Here is a 19669-nt window from a genome sequence, read left to right on the forward strand (position 1 = left end):
TTAGAGTGGTGCTGGAAAAGCACAGCAGTTCAGACAGCATCCGAGGAGCAGGAAAAATCGACATTTCGGGCAAAAGCCCTGAAGGGCTTTTGCCCGAAATGTCGATTTTTCCTGCTCCTCGGATGCTGTCTGAACTGCTGTGCTTTTCCAGCACCACTCTAATCCAGAATCTGGTTTCCAGCATCTGCAGTCATTGTTTTTACCTCGTTGATTTTAACCCTACTGCAAATCCTCTTGCAAGGTTGCCTGCCTTGAAGAAGTTTTCCTCCTCTCTCTACAAGAATGAAGGGCTGAATAGTCCTGTAATGCTTTTATTATGTTCAAAACCTCTCTCCACTCCTCTTTTTCTAACCCTTTATTCTGTTCTTAAAATGTGCTGCTTTTAATCAAGCTTTTAGTCACCTGTCCTAATATTACGTAGACTGCTGTCATCTTTGTCTAATAATTCTCCCATAAAGCACAGTTCGCTATTTTAGTATTACCCTTTCGTATTCTGAGAGGTTCTCATTAAGTAACGTCAGCCCTAACATACTATAGTGCATTACCATTAATCACCCAAACCCTGAATGGATTGTAGTTGATGGTTAGGTAATTTTTTAACCAGTCTTTTAAAATGCAGCTTGCATTGTAATGGAGCAGTTACAGAAAATGCATGCAAAATAATTTATAATGTAATAGTTAAAGAAAGAACTTTCCTTTTTGTGGTCTACCTTACAACATCCTGAGATACCAAATCAATTCACAGCCAGTTTATCATACAGAAAACGCAACAGCCAATTTGCACAAGGAATGTTTTCACGAATAGCAGGAAGGCAATTTACAAAAGAAGACCATCTGAAGTCTTGACATGGATCAGTAAGGGCCTTCTACCTATAAATGATTGAAATAATAGGAAGTTAACATTGTTTCCAAAGTCGACATTTGTTGTTTTATCCCTAATTGCCTGAAAAGTGGTGAATTACCCTTCTTGAAGTGCTACAGTTCAAAGGATGGACTGGAATGAGGCCCAACAGCTGTAAAGAGAGGCTGAATAAGCTCAGATAGTCTTTTTGGAGCAGAGAAGGTTAAGGGAAGAGCTTTATTAAAATGTGTAAGATTGAGGGGCATGGACAGGATAGATAGAAATCAGCTTTTCCTCGTGGTCGAAGGGTCAAAAACAAGGAGGCACACTTCTTTTAAGTGAAAACCGTGAATTTGAGGAAAAGTTGTTTTCACCCAAAGGGTGGTGAGCTTCTGGAATATACTACTGGAGAGGCCAATTGAGGTGAGTAACCTCATAACCTTGTAAAAAGTACTTGAGTGAGCACTTAAAATATTGTAACATTTCAGGACTGTGGGTTAATGTTGGTGGTAGTATTTTTTTTGGCAGTACAATTATAAGCTGAATTACCTCTTTTGTACTGTGATTTTATGATGTAGATTAATCTATTGTGCCATTTGGAAGAATTGTAGCATTTTTGGCTCAGTGAAATGTTATATTCATATTGGTGAGAGGCATGGAAGGAAACTTGTGAGCATGTATCTGCTGTCCCTTTCCTTCTAGATTGGAAGGGTTGTGGGTTTGGAAGGTTTGGTGAATTTCTGCAGTGCATCTTAAATGGTACACACTGCTGCTTCTGAGCATTGGTGTTGGAGAAGGTAAAGGTGGGGTCAGTGGTTACCCTTCAAGAGAAATATCTTGCTTATTACAGTTTTTAAATCTAAGTCTAATTTACTGATGGGTTATGGGATTGGGAATTTTCATCAGTTCACTGCCTGAAGGCAGTTCTGACCCATAGCACCATTACCCTCCCTGTGGATGTGGCAAGGAGACAGATCCCAAATGTATCCCAGATAGAACCGGGATCAAACCCCATGATGCTAGCCATCCCATCACTGGCTATACAGCTAACCCCTCTCTCCCCCCGCCCCCCCCCCCCCCCCCCCCCCCCCCACTAGGAGTCCAAGTTGTGGCAATAATGCACTAATGGTTACATTTGGAGGCAAGAACAATGATAGTGGTTAGTGTCTAGATCTCACAACTCCAAGAAACACTACCATTCTGACCACCTGCCATTGGCATATGTTGAAAAGATTTATTAGTTGATATTGTAATTATTTAGTTGCGTTATGAAGACATTCCTTGGTCGTTAAGCTAGAGCTTCTGGTTCTGTTGGCAGTTGCATACTGACAAGAATGTGATCTTACTGACTGTTCAGGGACTATTGGATGGAGGTTTGCTCGCTGAGCTGAAAGGTTAATTTCCAGATGTTTCATTACCTTACTAGGTAACATCTTCAGTGGACCTCATGCAAAACAATGCTAAAAATTCCTGCTTTCTATTTATATGTTTGGGTTTCTTTGGGTTGGTGATGTCATTTCCTGTGGTGATGTTGTTTCCTGTGGTGAAGTCACTTCTTGCCCCTTTTCTCAGGGGTGATCGATGAGGTCTAACTCGATGTGTTTGTTGATGGAGTTCCAGTTTGAATGCTATGCTTCTAGGAATTCTCATGCATGTCTTTGTTTGGCTTGTCCAAGGATGGATGTGTTGTCCCAGTTGAAGTGGTGACCTTCCTCATCCGTATGTGAGGATTCTAGTGAGAGAGGGGTCATATCTTTTTTTTGTGGCTAGTTGGTGTTCATGTATCCTGTTCAGGGAATAAGTCAGTGTTGGGGCTTTTATTCATTTGGATGTAAATTCATTGATAGAAAGACTGCTGAATTCCATTGCATATCACATGACTGTTAATACCATAAAAATAAAAAGTACCTTTTCTGAACTAACTCCCGTAGGATCATTTCTGAGATTGTTGCAACAACAAATACATGTTTTCTTTCCCTGTTACAATGTTGGGGGAAACTGCACCATGTCTGTCTGTGACTCATTCATTGGTCCTGTTGGGTTTTATTCCAGTTAGGTTGGGGTATATAAGAGAGTGTGCTTTGAACTGATTGAACCACTAGATTCTCACTCCTATACAACCCCCGTGGAACCACTAGCTAACATTGTGGTGATAGCACTGAAGTGACGATCAGAGGATGAGAGTTGAAATTCCACAGTGGTAAATTGAATGAAATTTGAATAATACCAGAAAAATGACTTGTTATAATGGCCACCTAGCTCACTAATCAATCAGTCAACCTTGCCTGTTCCATGCCACACAGTTGACCCAATATCCATTTGAATAGCTTTCTCAAATGGTGCTTTGTAAAAGCATAAAAGCTAGTCTTGATAATGGTAAGCATGACCATTATAGCCTTGTCAAAAAGATGTATCTGATTCATTAACGTACTTTTCAGGAAGAAAACCTGCTGTCCTTACCTAGCCTTGCCTACATATGACCTGTGACAACAATGAATGGCCTTGTAAGCTACACTGTTCAAGGACATTAAGAATGGGGAAATTTGAAATACTGGCCATGCCAGCGATGCCCAAGTCCCATTGAAAAATAAAGGGGTAAAAAATTAGGCATGTTGCAGCAAGTAATTCTCCACTTGTCTTCCCAAAACCTGTCTACCATCTACAAGACACCGGTCAGAATACTCCCCACTTGTCTAGGTGAGTGCAGTTCCAACAACACTCCAGAAGCTTGACACCACTGAGGACAAAGCAGCCCGGCTGATTCACAGAATCCCTACAGTATGGAAACAGGCCATTCAGCCTAACAAGGCCACACCAACCCTCAAGAGCATCACACCCAGATCCATCTCCCTATCCTTTCCCTGTAACCCTCCCTTCCCATGGCGATTGCACCTAACCCATACATTCCTGAACTCTGGACAATTTACCATCTGACCTGCACATCCTTTGGACTGTGGGAGAAAACCGAAACACCCGGCGGAAACCCAGACAGGCAAAGGGAGAACATTAAACTCAGCAGACAGATGCCTGAGGGTGGAATTGAAACTTCGTCCCTGACGTTGTGAGGCAGTAGTGCCACCCAATATACTATCGAAAAATGCACTGCAGAAATTTACTAAAGATCCTGAGACAGCACTTTCCAAACCCACAACAACTTCCACCTTGACCAGACCAGATTAATTTAGGATATCTGGTTGGCTTGGACAAGTTGGACTGAAAGGCCTGTTTCCATGGGCTGCGTCTCTATGACGCAGGCAGCAGATACATAGAAACCACCACCACCTTCAAGTTCCCCTCCAAGCCACTCACTGTCCTGACTTGGAAATATATCGCCGTTCCTTCACTATCACTGAGTCAAAATCCTGAGTTCCCTCCCTAATGGCATTGTGGGTCAAACCACAGCAGGTGGACTGCAGCTTTTCAAGAAGACACCTCACCATCCCTTTCTCAGGGGCAACTAGGGACAGGCAATAAATACTGGCTAGCCAGTGACACTCCCATCCCCCGAGTTTAAAAAGTGTGTGTATGTGTGTATATGTATTTAAACCCTCGATTATCAAATTGCTAACTCGAGGCAAACAAGCGTCGTTCAACATTTTAAAAAAATTTTTAAAAATTATTGTAGGAGCTCTTGTATCTTCTAACTTCAAATGAGTGGTTTTTTTTTGTTCAGTACCTGATGTCTTTGTCTTTGTTCATTTTTCATTCAGCATCTTCTGAACACGTTCCTTATTCCCAAAACCAGCCAATGTCCAAGCAAGGTCTTCTATCTGAAAATGAAGGGAGACTATCACAGATACCTCTCTGAGGTTGCATGTGGAGACGAAAAAAATGGTATGTTTGGAGATCTAATTGCTTTTTTGTGCCAACTCCCAATTGCAACATAGTTCATCAACAGTGTCTACCTATAAGTCAAACAGACTATTTCACTGAATCCTTCATCTATGGTAGTAACTATTGATATGTATTTGCAAGTTTACAAATATCTCTGAAGAATTGAGAGAGCAGTCGAAGTATGTATGAAAAAGTTAATATTTGTATATTTTTGAGGAATCCTGGGTTTTAGTAATTTAAGGATTTATGTTTTGAGAAGATTTGTAGCTCAGGTTGAGTTCTAGATGTAGGTTTGCTCGCTGAGTTGGAAGGGTCATTTTCAGGTGTTTCATCACCCCACTAAGGTGTCCTCTTCAGTGAGCCCCTGGGCTAAGGCTTCATCTGGACCTCCACTGATGATGTTACCTCAGTATGGTGACGAAATACCTGAAAATGAACCTTCGAGCTCAGTGAGCAAACCGACATCCTTATGTAGTTCTATTTTGTCATTGCCCTTTTCTTGTTTTGCATATTATGTGAATTCACATATGAATTACTTTCTGTCAATGAAGAAGCTATTATTTAGAGTCATAGAGATGTATAGCATGGAAACAGACCCTTCGGTCCAACGTGTCCGTGCTCACCAGATATCCCAACCCAATCTAGTCCCACCTGCCAGCACCCAGCCCATATCCCTCCAAACCCTTCCTATTCATATACCCATCCAAATGCCTCTTAAATGTTGCAATTGTACCAGCCTCCACCACTTCCTCTGGCAGCTCATTCCATACATGCACCACCCTCTGCATGAAAAAGGTGCCCCTTAGGTCTCTTTTATATCTTTCCCCTCTCACTCTAAACCAATGCCCTTTAGTTCTGGACTCCCCCACCCCAGGGAAAAGACTTTGTCTATTTATCCTATCCATGCCCTTCATAATTTTGTAAACCTCTATTAGGTCACCCCTCAGCCTCCGGTCCAGGCAAAACAGCCCCAACCTGTTCAGCCTCTACCTGTAGCTCAAATCCTCCAACCCTGGCAACATCCTTGTAAATCTTTTCTGAACCCTTTCAAGTTTCACAACATCTTTCCGATAGGAAAGAGACCAGAATTGCATGCAATATTCCAACAGTGGCCTAACCAATGTCCTGTACAACCGCAACATGACCTCCCAACTCCTGTACTCAATACTCTGACCAATAAAGGAAAGCATACCAAATGCCTTCTTCACTATCCTATCTACCTGCGACTCCACTTTCAAGGAGCTATGAACCTGCACTCCAAGGTCTCTTTGTTCAGCAACACTCCCTAGGAACTTACCATTAAGTGTATAAGTCCTGCTAAGATTTACTTTCCCAAAATGCAGCACCTCGCATTTATCCGAATTAAACTCCATCTGCCACTTCTCAGCCCATTGGCCTATCAGGTCCAGATCCTGTTGTAATCTGAGGTAACCCTCTTCACTGTCCAGTACACCTCCAATTTTGGTGTCATCCGCAAACTTACTAACTGTACCCCTTATGCTCTCATCCAAATCACTTATGTAAATGACAAAACGTAGAGGGCCCAGCACCGATCCTTGTGGCACTCCACTGGTCACAGGCCTCCAGTTTGAAAAACAACCCTCCACCACCACCCTCTGTCTTCTACCTTTGAGCCAGTTCTGTATCCAAATGGCTAGTTCTCCCTGTATTCCATGACATCTAACCTTGCTGATCAGTCTCCCATGGGGAATCTTGTCAAACGCCTTACTGAAGTCCATATAGATCATATCTACTGCTCTGCCCTCATCAATCTTCTTTGTTACTTCTTCAAAAAACTCAATCAAGTTTGTGAGACATGATTTCCCACACACAAAGCCATGTTGACTATCCCTAATCAGTCCTTACCTTTCCAAATACATGTAAATCCTATCCCTCAGGATTCCTTCCAACAACTTACCCACCACTGAGGTCAGGCTCACCAGTCTATAGTTCCCTGGCTTGTCTTTACCGCCCATCTTAAACAGTGGCACCACGTTTGCCAACCTCCAGTCTTCTGGCACCTCACCTGTAACTATCGATGATACAAGTATCTCAGCAAGAGGCCCAGCAATCACTTCTCTAGCTTCCCACAGAGTTCTCTGGTACACTGATCAAAATTTTAGAATCCAGACAACCAATAATCGTTGGACCCCAACTGTTTGGTTTTGATTTCTCAAATCTTTTTTTTACAACTAAGTGTTTGATTGAAACTCATAAATTTCTTAGAAGTGAGGTTGAATCCACTTATTAGATTTCCTACAGTGTGGAAACAGGCCCTTCAGCCCAACAAGTCCACACCGACTCGCCGAAGAGTAACCCACCCAGACCCATTTCCCTCTGACCTAACACTGTGGGCAATTTAGCATGGCCAATTTACCTGACCTGACTTGCACATCTTTGAAATGTGTCAGGAAACCAGAGCATCAGAAGGAAACCCACACAGACACGGGGATAACGTGCAAACTCCACACAGACAGTCACCCGAGGCTGGAATCGAACCTGGGACCCTGGTGCTGTGAGGCAGCAGTGCTAACCACTGAGCCACTGTACCGCCGTCTTTTTGAATGATAACAACTTACATTTATATAATCCCCTTCAATCTAACAAAAGGTTGCAAGTTGCTGAGAAAAGAGCGCTGTCATTTTTTTATTTAAAAAGCATATTTATTCATATGCTGTGGGCATCACTGGCTATGCTGGCATTTATTGTCCATCTCTAACTTCCCTTAATGGCAATGTGCTATTTTGACCACAGCAGTACACAGGATGTGCTGCATCCACCATGCTATTAAGGAATTCAGGATCATACCCCAGGGATACTGAGGTAGTTCTGAGGCAGAGTGGTGATGCAGGAAAACTTGCAGGGAGCATTGTTCCCATCTGCTGCTCTTGTCCTTCTAGACACTGAGGTGGTAGGTTTGGAAGGTGCTCTCCACAAAACCTTGATGAATTCCTGCAGCATATCCTCTATTTATAACGTGCTGCAGCTGCTGCGATGCATTGGTGATGAGGGGAGTGTATGTTAAAATTTGTGGATAGGGTATCAATCAAGCAGACTGCTTTGTTTTGAGCAATGCCCAGATTCTTGAATGTTGTTGAAGCTGCACTCATCCAGGAAAGTGGAGAGTATTCTATCACACTCCTGACTTGTGCCGTGTAGATGGTGGGCAGGCTTTTGAGGAGTCAGAAGAGGATTGACGCGCCATCGAATAGTTGGGGTGAATAGAATGGATATGAGATTTAAGTAGACAGGTGAAGGAGAAACAAGTCGAAATGCATGCTGACAGAATGGAATAAAATGGGATATGATGCATAAACTCTATGATAGACCAGTTGAGGTCAGTGAACATGCAGTGTTGAAGAGACGTCTGTTTGTAATAGGCAGTTGTAATGCGTGGGTAATTTCTGACCTGTGTGCATGTGTTTAAGTCTCTACTTCAGCAATAATTTCTTCTCCTTCTCAAAGCCACGGTGGCAAACTCGCAGGCGGCCTATCAGGAGGCATTTGATATGTGTGTGACAAAAATGGAGCCGACACATCCCATCCGACTTGGCCTGGCTCTCAACTTCTCCGTGTTCTATTATGAGATCCTGAATGATCCTGAGAAGGCGTGCAATCTGGCTAAATCAGTAAGTGAATACTCAGGAATTATTTAAGGTGTGATATCGCACCACTGCCTCCTAGCTGTCATCAGAACTCTTCTCACAATTAATGTGTCATGGATTCGTTCAACCAAGGCTCTTCTCTTCACTATACCCCACTATCCTGTACAAAAAATAAACCTCAGCCCCTCTCTGGTCCTGTTGCACATTTCTCTCTCGATTAGACCTATTCCTAATAGCAGGAGAAGGCTGTTGGCCAGTTGTCTGGTCTGGTTATTGGTAGGAAACGATCACCCAGTGCCACTTCCCAATCCATTCCATGGAGCTCTTCACAGTCTTCCCTTTTTCAGATGATCTCTAATTCTTCCTTGTGTCTTGAATGAAGCTGCCTGCACCACATTGACAAGCATTACATTCTGGGTTCTGTGCACTCACTGCATGAAGATTTTCCTCCCTGTCTAGTCTGTATTCAGAATTTTGAACACCTTAAACTTCTACCAAAATCAAGTCTTCAAGGAAAACCTCCCAACTTCTCTAACTAATCTGCACAACTGAAGTTCTTTATTCCTTATCATTCTCTTGAATGGAACTGTACTCTCTCTGATGCTTTCACATTTTTCCTAAAGCGTGGCACTCTGATCTGACACAATACTGCAGTTAAGACCAAACCATTGTGCCATCCAAGTTGGAGTCACCTCATTAAACTTGGTGGTAGGTTAGTCAATTGTGAGAGCACCAGAGCCATGTAAAAACTTTACCCAATATTTGCACTCTTCGCCAAAAGTTGAAGGGTTTGGTAAGTTTGCCTGTGGAGGAAACCAGAAATAAAACTGCGAATTTTAAAATCAAGACATTACTTAACCAGGAATGATGGAGCAAGGTTGGAGATCAGGACCTGTTGAGAGTACACAGAGGACGTCAAGTTTGGGATGACTTTGCATTTGTGAAGGTAGTAAATTATTCTTAAACGAAGGATTGTGACTGTTGTGCAGCTGAACCCAGCCATTGTATGCAAACCAGGATCCCAGCAGCACAAAGCTGAACAACCAGTTTTACTGTTTTGAATATGGTGATCAGTCTGCTCAGCCAACAGTGATGTGGCATCTTTAACCTTCCAGCAATGGGGAGCACTGACAATGCAGCATTGCCCTAATGCTTTCTTTCAGAATGACTTTAGTCTTCACACTTAATTTAGAATTGGTGTTTGAACCCAAAACCAGCTGATCTGAAAGCACGGTGTCAGCTGAATCCAGCAGGTGCTGTATTGTTTCCTCGGCAAGAATACAACAGGCTATAGGTTTGTATTCCTGTTCTCAGGTTGGTTTAAAAATCACAACAAGTGGTTAGGGTTGACCTAAGGGGAACTATGTTGCATTTGTACTTTCATTTCTGCCTGAGGAATCTAAAATACTGTTTGTCCAAATTGAAGAATTCTAAATTTAGGTTCTTAACTGGTAGTGTCTGGCAGAGAGAAAGCACTCTTAACGAACTTGCTTTATGCAAGGTTGGGGTGAGAACAAGTAGGCAAATTGTTCCAGTTGGAGCAGACACACTACAAAGTGCTAAATGGTTACTGACACATTAAAAGTAACCATGGAAATTTGTGAGCTGATCATTATTGCATATGCAAAAGGGCTAGTGATGGCCTAATGGTATTATCACTAAACTATTCATAGAATCCCAACAATGTGGAAACAGGCCATTTGGTCAAAAGTCTACACCAACCCTCCAAAGAGTAACCCACCCAGACTCGTTCCCCTTCCCTATTTCTCTACCTTTACCACTTACTAATGCACCTAGCCTACACATCCCTGAACACTATGGGCGATTTAGCATGGCTAATTCACCCTAACCTGCACATCTTTGGATTGTGGAAGGAAACAGGCATACCCGGAGGAAACCCTGACGCAGACACTGAGAGACTGTCTATGTGGTATTTGAAGTAAAAATCAGTCACCCAAGGTTGGAATTGAACTTGAGTCCCTGGCGCTGTGATGCAACATGCTAACCACTGAGCTACCTATTCATCCATAAACTTGGGAAATGTTTAGGGACCAGGTTTAAATCCTACAATAGCAGATGGAGGAATTTAAATTCAATAAAAATCTGGAATTAAGGGTCTAATGATTGTCAGAAAAACCCATGTGGTTCAATGACATCTTTTCAGGGAAGGGGACTGCTGTCCTTATCCAAAACAAAAAATGAAGTCACTGGAAAAGCTCAGCTAGTCTGGCAGCATCTTTGGCAAGAAATCAGTTATTTCAGGTTGAATGACCATTCCTTAGAGCTGACCTTGTCTGATCTGCATGTAGCTCTAGATCCATGTGACTTCACTGTCTTCAGGGTGGTTGGGGATGGAAAATAAATGCTGGCATAGTCAGTGACACCCACGTCCCATGAATGTTTTTTTTATAAATGCCCCCTTGTCACTGCATCTGCATACAGCTTTTCCCACTGGTGATCTCTCTCTTCGTATGCACCTGTTACCTCCTTCACAGTTGCCAGTACAAGTTTGGATCTGAAATAATGCCTGGTATGGAATGGCATTGCTACCTCAGGACCAGTACCAGTCAGTATTCTCAGCTCTCTGCCCACTCTCTTCGCCACACTCTCTCTGATCTGAGTTACAGTATACCAGTTCCTCTGACTTTGCCTTCACTGTCTACACGAGCATAGAACATCTCCGAGCCCTCACTACCTCCTCCCTCTGTCCATATCATGCGATATTCCAGTCTTGCTCTCCCACAGGACTTGATACCTCATTCGCTCACCCTTCAAACCAGCTCCCTCCCGCTGTCTCTTTTTTTTCCCCCTGGGTCTGCACCATCTTTAATTCAAGCAACTATCTATTGGTTCTGGCCAGTCCCAACCCAATCTAGTCCCATCTGCCAGTACCTGGCCCATATCCCTCCAAACCCTTCCTATTCATATACCCATGTTGCATGTTGCCTTTTACATGTTGCAATCGTACTAGCCTCCACCACTTCCTCTGGCAGCTCATTCTATACACGAACCACCCTCTGCATGAAAATGTTGTCCCCCAGGTCTCTTTTATATATTTTCCCCTCTCATCCTAAACCTATGCAGTCTAGTTCTGGATTCCCCCACCCTAGGGAAAAGACCTTATATATTTATCCTATCCACATCCTTCATGATTTTATAAACCTCCACAAGGTCACCCCTCAGCCTCTGACGCTCCAGGGAAAACAGCCCCATTCCACTCAACCTCTCCTCACAGCTCAACTGTATTTTTTTCCCCATGTTGTGTGGTGATTTTTTTTCCCCCAAGGACATAGTTCAACTAAAATTTGCATTCAGCAGCTGACTTTCCAGGCAGCTTCCTCAATAGCTGTTGCAATTGGCTGACTGCAGGTTGCTCTGTACTCCCACAGTGCAATGATAACGAATCTCCCCTTGCTTTGTGTTTGCAGGCATTCGATGATGCAATTGCAGAGCTGGACAAGTTGGCTGATGATTCGTACAAAGACAGCACCTTGATTATGCAGTTACTTCGGGACAATTTAACTGTACGTATGACCGGGGGATAAACTCCCAGAGATTAAATTGCAGACAATTTACTTGAAGTGAGATTGCCCTCTGTACGTTATTTGTATTCTGTTTCTAAAGCTTTCAGTTTGAGAATGAAACACTGGCAACGTGAGGTAAATTGGTTTACGTTTTCATGTTTTCTGTGCTTTAAAGCAGTTCTGTTTCCTTTTAAAAAATCCAGAAAAACTTAATGATTTAACAATTTTTAAGCAAGTACTGAGGCAAGGTAAGGGGTGTGGGCGGGGAAGAAAAAGCAAAAGAAAAGCTTGGGGTGGAAGCAGGAAGAGTTTAAGTGACAAAAAGGGAGTGGTAATAGGACCAAAAGTGGATTGAGAAGTGTAAATGACCACTGCAGAATCACTAGCGGCACGGTGGCTCAGTGGTTAGCACTGGTGCCTCTCCGCTCCAGGGACCCGGATTTAATTCCAACCCTGGGTGACTGTGTGGATTTTGTATGTTCTCGCCGTGTTTGCATGTATTTCCTCTGGATGTTCTGGTTTCATCTTAGTCAAAAGATACACAGATTAGGTGGATTGGCCATGTTAAATTGTCCATACAGTCAAGGATGTGTAGGGTGGGTGGTTTAGTGCATGGTGAATGCAGGGATAGGGCAGGGGTCAGCATGGGATGCTGTTCAGAGGGTTGGTGCTGACTGAATGGGTCAAGTGACCTCTTTCTGCACTGTAGGGATGCTATGATTCTACCAATAGATGCTGTACACAAAAATGGAATGAAGGTGATAATCTGAAATTATCACCTACTGTGTACGGAAGGTGTTAAATTGACAGCAGACCCTTCTCACTTTACACTCTGAACTACTTATGACCACCTACTATAAGTTGGCTTTTGTTCATTGAGACTCCTTCACCCTCCCTACATAGATTGCAGTTACATCTGAAGTATATAATCTCATACCACACCACATTAACATCCATTTGCTGTCACTTGTACTGCTTACCTGAGAGATGTCAATCTGCCATGAATAGGCAAAAGACAAACATAGGGATACAGTGGGCAGCAAGAGATGGTGAGTGATTTAAAATTTAAAAGCAAAAAGTGTCTAAGTCTCAATTTTGAAAGTATATCAAAAGGAACAGGATAACCAGGGAAAGGGCTCTGTTAGGAACCAAGGGAGCAATCTGTGCCTGAAGCTGGAGGATCTTGGTGGAGTGTTAAATGAGTACTTCACGCTTATCTTAGTCAGGAGAAAGAGTATGTAGGTACTGAAATTGGGAGGACGCAATGAAGTTCCTGAGCAGTTTGTCATGGGGAGAAAGGAGGGAATGGAAGTTTTAAAAGCAAATAGTTCCCCAGATCTGGGTGAGTTGTATCCCAAGCTTCAATAGAAGACAAGGAAGGACCACAAAGGAGGTGCCAGTGGACTGGAGGACTGCTAATGTGGTTCCACTTTGTAAGAAGGGTGGTGGAGATAAACCAGGGAAACTCAGAATGGTGACACTCGCATATGTGGTAGAGGAACTGTTGGAGAAACATCTAAAGGAGAGAATTACTGTAACCTTGGAGGTGCAGGCTTTGATATGGCTTTGTCAGAGGTAAGTCGTGCCTCAGATGTTTGAATTTTTTGAGAGGGTAATCACTAGTGTAGTGCAATAGATATCATTTACTATGGATTTCAGCAATGCCTTGGTTTGATCAGATTTCATGTGAGTGACTGATAAAGCAAGTGAAAACTCATGGAATTCAGGGTAACTTGGGAAGTTGGCTTAGTGTCAGGAGACAAAGTGTGCTAATAATCTGAGCCATAAGGAGAGATTAGAAAAACTCATGCTGTTTTCTCTGGAATGGCAGAAGCTGAGGAGAGACTTAATTTTATAGACTTCTATTAAGTTGCATAGATTGGGGGAAAAGGATTCTGACTGTTAAGTCCTAGGTTGAAATGTCTAATACTAGGGGGCATCCATTCAAAGCAACATGGGGAAAGTTCAAAGGATACATGAGGGGCAAGTTTTTTTCTAAGAGTGGTAGGAGTTTGGAATGTGCTGCCAGGGATGGTGGTGAAAGCAGATAGAATAGGGGTGTTTAAGGGACTTGTAGATAAGCACATGAATATACAAGGAATGGACCAAGGGCAGGCAGAATAGGTTAGTTTAATTTGGCATCATGTTCAGCAATACATAGTGGGCCCAAGGGCCCATTCCTGTGCTACACAGTTCTATGATTGTGTGACTGGAACCCAGTGACTACCGGTGCACCATGGGGATCAGTGCTGGGTCCCTTATTGTTCGTATTATACATAAACATTATAGAAGAACATTTTGGGTAAATAATGAGTAAGTTTGTGACTGACAGAAAAGTTGGCCAATGGTTGACAGGTGAGGAAAAAGGTCTTTAGTTTAAAGGGGGATATAGACAATTGGTCTGGTGAGCAGGTCAGCGGTAGATAGAATTTAACTCTGAAAAGTGTCCTACACTTGGAAGAAGTAACAACTCAAGGGATTACTTTAATGTCAGGACACTAGTAAGGTCAGGAGCAGACGGATCTTGGGGTCCTTCTGTCAGACAGCAGGGCAGTGTATTCGGTTAGTTAAGGCATATGCTTTTTATCAGTCATAGCATAGATTGTAAGACCAGGGAGGTTATATTGGAGCTGTACAAGACCTAGGCCACGATAGAAGTATAGGGTGTACTTCTGGTCACTGCACTATAGGAAGGATGAGATTACACTGGAGTGAGTACAGAGGAGATTCACCAGGATGGAGCATTTTATCCACCAAGATAAGTTCAGGTTCCTTCTTTAGGGCAGAGTGGGGACCTGATTGAAGGTGTACAAGATTGAGAGGCATGGACAAGATGAATAGCAAGCAGTTGTTGATGCTTCAACTAAGGAGAACAACTGCTTTCTATTCACCTCGTCCATGCCCCTCAATATTGTACACTTCAATCAGGCTCCCACTCTGCTGTGAATGAAGGCTCTGTAGCACGGTGATCCCTACCTATGAACCAGGAGACCTGGGTTCTAGTCCCATTTGTTGCAAAACTGAACTGGTTGATTAGAAAATATCCAACAAGGCATAACATTAAGGTGAAAGGCAGAGGTTTAGGGGGGTTTGGGGAAGGTTTTTCCCACCAGAGGGTGATTGGATTCTCGAATGCACTATCTCTGGGAGAGGAATTGAGGCAGGAAACTTCTCAACCTTTTTAAGAAGTACTTGGATGAGCACTTGAAATGTCATAGCACAGAAATGTCATAGCACACAAATGTCATACCAGTTCAGGAAAGTGGGATTAGTGTAAATTTAGTAGTATTTGTTAGTGCAGGCTCAATGGACTGAAGGTCCTCTTCTGTACTGCATGACTCTGTGTCTAGCCCAGATAGGCTTCTTCCAGTACTCAGTATATTAAATGTTACACTGGTGTAGAAGTTGTGTTTCTTGGCTAATAATTCACAGTACTTGAGGGAGTGTATGCTAACTGTGAGGTTGAGGAATGCCACCAGAACAGCAGGTGGGATAGAGGGACAGTGAGACGAGCCACTTTAAAAATGTTGGTTTTTATTCACTGGCGTGGAGTTCAGAAAGTATCTGACTTAAGGTGAATGGAAATGACAAGAAACTCCATATGAGCAATACCAGTTCAAAGCAGGAAACTTATCTTTACAAAAGAAGACGTGAACTCAAATGAAATGATTATTTATGATTATAAAAGAACAGGGAGTTGAAATTGAATTGTTGTGTTTAACAAATGTTTGAGCAATAGCTAATCTCTAACTCCTAATCCACGAAAGTAATATCCTATTTTTTTTTCTGTTCCTCACTGGATCTACCCATCGCTGTACTTGAAGCTTACTGTAATGGTCTTAAGTGCACAAGCACATTTTGTTTGTTCCTACCAATGTATGGTTATTCGATTGATTTTGTCTTTAATATAGTTTCTTTTTGTCTCTTATTTTACAGTTGTGGACATCAGACAACCAGGGTGAAGATCAGGAACCTAGTGATGGGCAGAGCTAAAACATTTGTTACACTTCCAACTTACTCACTGATTTACTCTCACCTGCTCCTGTCTGGCAAAACTATCCCACCAGTCCCTTATCCCTTTTCTTTTACCCCTCTGATCTTTTTTTCTTTGAAAAGGCAATGCATACCATTTCCTTGAGCTGCACGAGTTTCACACAGCCATGCTGCATTCTGATGCACTGAGAAAACACATGGGGCTGGGGGCAGTCTAACACCAGGGGTAACTGTGAGCTACTCTGCTTTTAATGGTTAGCTTTATCTGGCTGGATATCTTGGTGTGAAACCTTCTGGCTGTTGGGTTGGAATTTCTTCAGGTGCCTGTGATTTTATTGGAGGAAGGTAAGGGCAGGAAGAGAGGAATGAGCAAGAATTGTATTCCACAGGCACTGCTTGGTGAGCGGCTTGCTGCATGTTAATGTAATCAACCCTGGAAGGCAGAGTGTTTGTTTACTGAATGGTTCCTACTTTGTGAGTTTGCTTTTCTAAATAGAGCTCAGGTTTACAATCCTCACTCCTGCCCAAGTGTACACGCACACACACTCACTCTCTCTTACAAGCACCATCCTCTGCATCCTCCTGCCCTGTTCAATGAGCACACACTCAGGCAGGTGCAGAGGCAATAATTGCTAGTGTGTCTGGATGGGTATCCCAACTTTCAGTAGCAGTGAGGTTCTTCAGTCATCATGGAAATTTATAGGGAAGAAAATAGTGATAGCTTTCATCATTCCAGGCATTCTTAACTCTGGGGGCCACTTTTTGCACAATCAGGTGCTGATTTTGCTTCTGGTTGACCTGCATGTGTTGAAGTTCACTCAAACTAGGCTCCTCTCCCCTCTCCCATCCAATTCCTCCTCTCCACAAGTCCCTGCAATTGATCTGACTACTTTAAGTTCTGTCTTGTTTGTTCTGTTCTTGGTGTTTTGGAGATACTCTGACTCTGATCATTGATTAGCTTTGTTGTCTCACCCTACTCTGAGTTCCTCATTGTCCCTCTCTGCTCCCCTTCCCATTCCCCTGCACCATTACAGCAATTTTGCTGCTATTCCCTTTCTTGCATTCACATGCAGCCAACGTCTGGTATTTCTCTTTTTGTACTTGCACAAAGCTCAATCACGTGGTGTACTAACTGGCACCTTCAGCAACTCCACCTCCCCAATTTTGCTTTAATCCTAACCAAGATATGAATGTATTTTTGGTATTTTGATACTAAGCTGTTACGTTCCTTCAGATTTGTCTCTCAAACCTAGGCCTTTCCCTGTAACTTTCTGCTCTTGAGACCATGGTTTGTTTTGGGTGAGTGGGGGGGAAATCTGCAGCTAGTGATTCCTGTTGGCTTCCTGAATTGTACTTTTAAACATTTTTCCCAAAGTTAGAACCATGTGTGGAAATGTGTGCAGATTTGTATTGATGTAATCTGAATTAATCACATCCTGTGTCAGCCTATTTAAAATACTGCGTCTAAGTATGAATTTTGGCAAAATCAGTGTAACTTTTAATTGACTTGGTCTATCCCAGTAAGTAAAAGATGAGCTCACTCTCAGCCAATAAGCTGCACAGTCTATCAGTGTAGCCCACTGGGTTATCCAGGTGGATTGAGTGGTCTGTTAGTTCTCCGAAATCATGGCTGCTAACATATGCTGCATGGAAAAGGCTGGCAGTATCTTTGGGGGTGGTGCAGTAAAGGTTCTTGGATGGAAATGGGCAAACATTCAGTATCCTAATGTGTTTCCTATTGTGTTTTGTTTATTACATTCCATTATGTGCAACGTTTGTTTGTCATCCTCTGAAAAACATACTGTGCACTGAAATGATCAACTGAAATCACTTCTGATTGAACAAACATGCTATTGAACTCTAGGTGCCCTCTGATACTGAGTACAGAGCAGACCCTTCAGTCTGATCAATATTTCTACTATCTGCTTTCTTGCTTTGTTTTACTGATCAGTATGCTGCCTCCATTCGCTTCTGTGACGGTTGTAGCGTTCACGTGATTGTGTAACAGTAGTGCAAAACATATTAAAAACTTTTTTTGATGTACGAGTAAATTTGTGTAAGCCTTTTAAGTGAACTGTGGGGAAAAATAAATTCAGAACATCTACACAACAGCTCAATAAGGAAATAAAGGTTCAAATGAGTAATTTGTGTTGTCTCATTGAGGAAGTTAATGTTGTTCATTGCAACCATGGGGGAATAATTCTGTTTTGTCTCTTTTGTACATAATAATAAAAAATAAATAAATAAACCTTAGTGAAGCTGCAGAAAAGATTTATTACAATAATGCCAAGAGTGGGGACTGGAGAAATTGTCTTTTTCAAATGTTGGTGGTTAAGGAGAGATTTAATAGCTGTGTTTGAAATTATGAAAAGTTTTGTGCAAGATAATGGAAAGAAACCACTTCCACTAAGAACTGGGAAAGTATCTAGAAAATATGTGTTTAAGATGATTGGTTTAAGAGCCAGAGGGGAGATGCAACAAGCCATCTGGAATGCAATCCCCAAAATATTGGGGGTGGAAGGTATGGAAGCATTAACATTTACAAGGGGGTTGTATCTTTTTAAAAAGTATGAACATTTGCAGGGTTATGGTGACTGGCTGAGTTGCTCTTTCAGAGAGCTTGGCACAGGCGTGGTAAGCTGAATCCTCTTCGGAACATAAGGGGAGGAGTAAACCATTCAGCTGTCAAGCCTGCTCTACCTCAATGCAACCTTTCAAACAGCATTCAATAAGCTTTCTCCTAAATAGCTTTTGTACAACATAGGAGCTCACAGGATTTGGGGTAATATTTTAGCTTGAATTGATTAACACCAAAGAGAGTCTGATTCATTGAATGTTTTTCCGTTTGGACAGACATGGAGTGGAGTGCCACAAGAATCTGTCGTTGGGGGTCAGTTTATTACTCATTGTATTTAATGACTGTGAGGTTGGGCCAGAGTCCAACATTTCCATATCTGCTACTGATGGTGAGCATATGATGAGAATGTAAGGAAGCTTCAAGAGGGTAAAGATAGGTTGGGAGTAGGAAAAAAACATAGAAGATAGACTTTAATATAGGAATATGTGAGGTCATGCACCTTCGTTAGAAATAATCAAAAGGTAGACTCTAATTTAAATAGAGACTCCCAAGAAAGTGCAGCACAAGGGGAACTGGGTGTTTTTGTGCAGGGTCGGGCTAGTTATCTCAGTTGGCTGCTTTGTGAGACAGCATGTTGCCAACAGTGTGGATTCAATTGCTGCACTAGCTGAGGTTACTAAGAGGGATTGACCTCCAACCTCCCCCTCACCTAGTGATTCTCGGTTAAACCATCACCTGTTGGTTTTCTAGTGAGAAAGTACCACTATCGTCTGGTAGGACGATGATGAAAATGTTTTGTGCACAAAACAGAAGTAAAAGGTATCATGCCAGTGCAGTAAACAATAAAGAAGGCAAACGTATAGAATGTTGGTGAGGCCACACCTGGAGTACAGTTTGATCCCTATATTTTAAAGGAGGTACTGGCATTGTAGGCAGTTCAAAAGAGGTGCACTAGGCTGATTGCTGGGGTGAGGAGCTGTTCACGAATGGTTCAGTGGATTAGGTCTTTGGTCATTGTAGTGACTAAAGGGTGATCTTATTAAAAGATGCAAATTCTGAGAACACTTGACAGTAGATGTTGAGATAATGTTTCCACTAGTGGAAGGAATCTCTAACTGGGGACATTATAGAATAAGGGGACACTCATTTAAAAGTGAAATGTGAAAGATTTTTTCTCCCAAAAGATAGTGTCTGAAATTCTGTATCTGAGACTTGTGGAGGCTAGATTGCTTTAAATATGAAAATGATGTATTTTTGAAATATTAAGGAGTTGAGTGCTATGCTGAGTTTAAGG

General features: G+C 42.4%; 1 protein-coding gene across 2 annotated transcripts in view; it reads left to right on the forward strand.

The window, feature by feature from the left end:
• LOC140462818 (14-3-3 protein zeta-like) overlaps positions 1-17848 on the forward strand; it is a 34005-nt gene extending 16157 nt beyond the window's left edge. For both annotated transcript variants that reach the window (XM_072556153.1, XM_072556152.1), the window contains exons 3-6: positions 4552-4675; positions 8141-8304; positions 11709-11804; positions 15741-17848. In XM_072556153.1, the coding sequence (XP_072412254.1) occupies positions 4552-4675; positions 8141-8304; positions 11709-11804; positions 15741-15797 (441 nt within the window). In that variant the 3' untranslated portion in view covers positions 15798-17848. The remainder of the gene's footprint in view (positions 1-4551; positions 4676-8140; positions 8305-11708; positions 11805-15740) is intronic.
• Positions 17849-19669: the final 1821 nt, after the last annotated feature.

This window comes from Chiloscyllium punctatum, chromosome 37 (assembly GCF_047496795.1).
Source record: "Chiloscyllium punctatum isolate Juve2018m chromosome 37, sChiPun1.3, whole genome shotgun sequence".
In the NCBI taxonomy this organism is placed as follows: domain Eukaryota; kingdom Metazoa; phylum Chordata; class Chondrichthyes; order Orectolobiformes; family Hemiscylliidae; genus Chiloscyllium; species Chiloscyllium punctatum.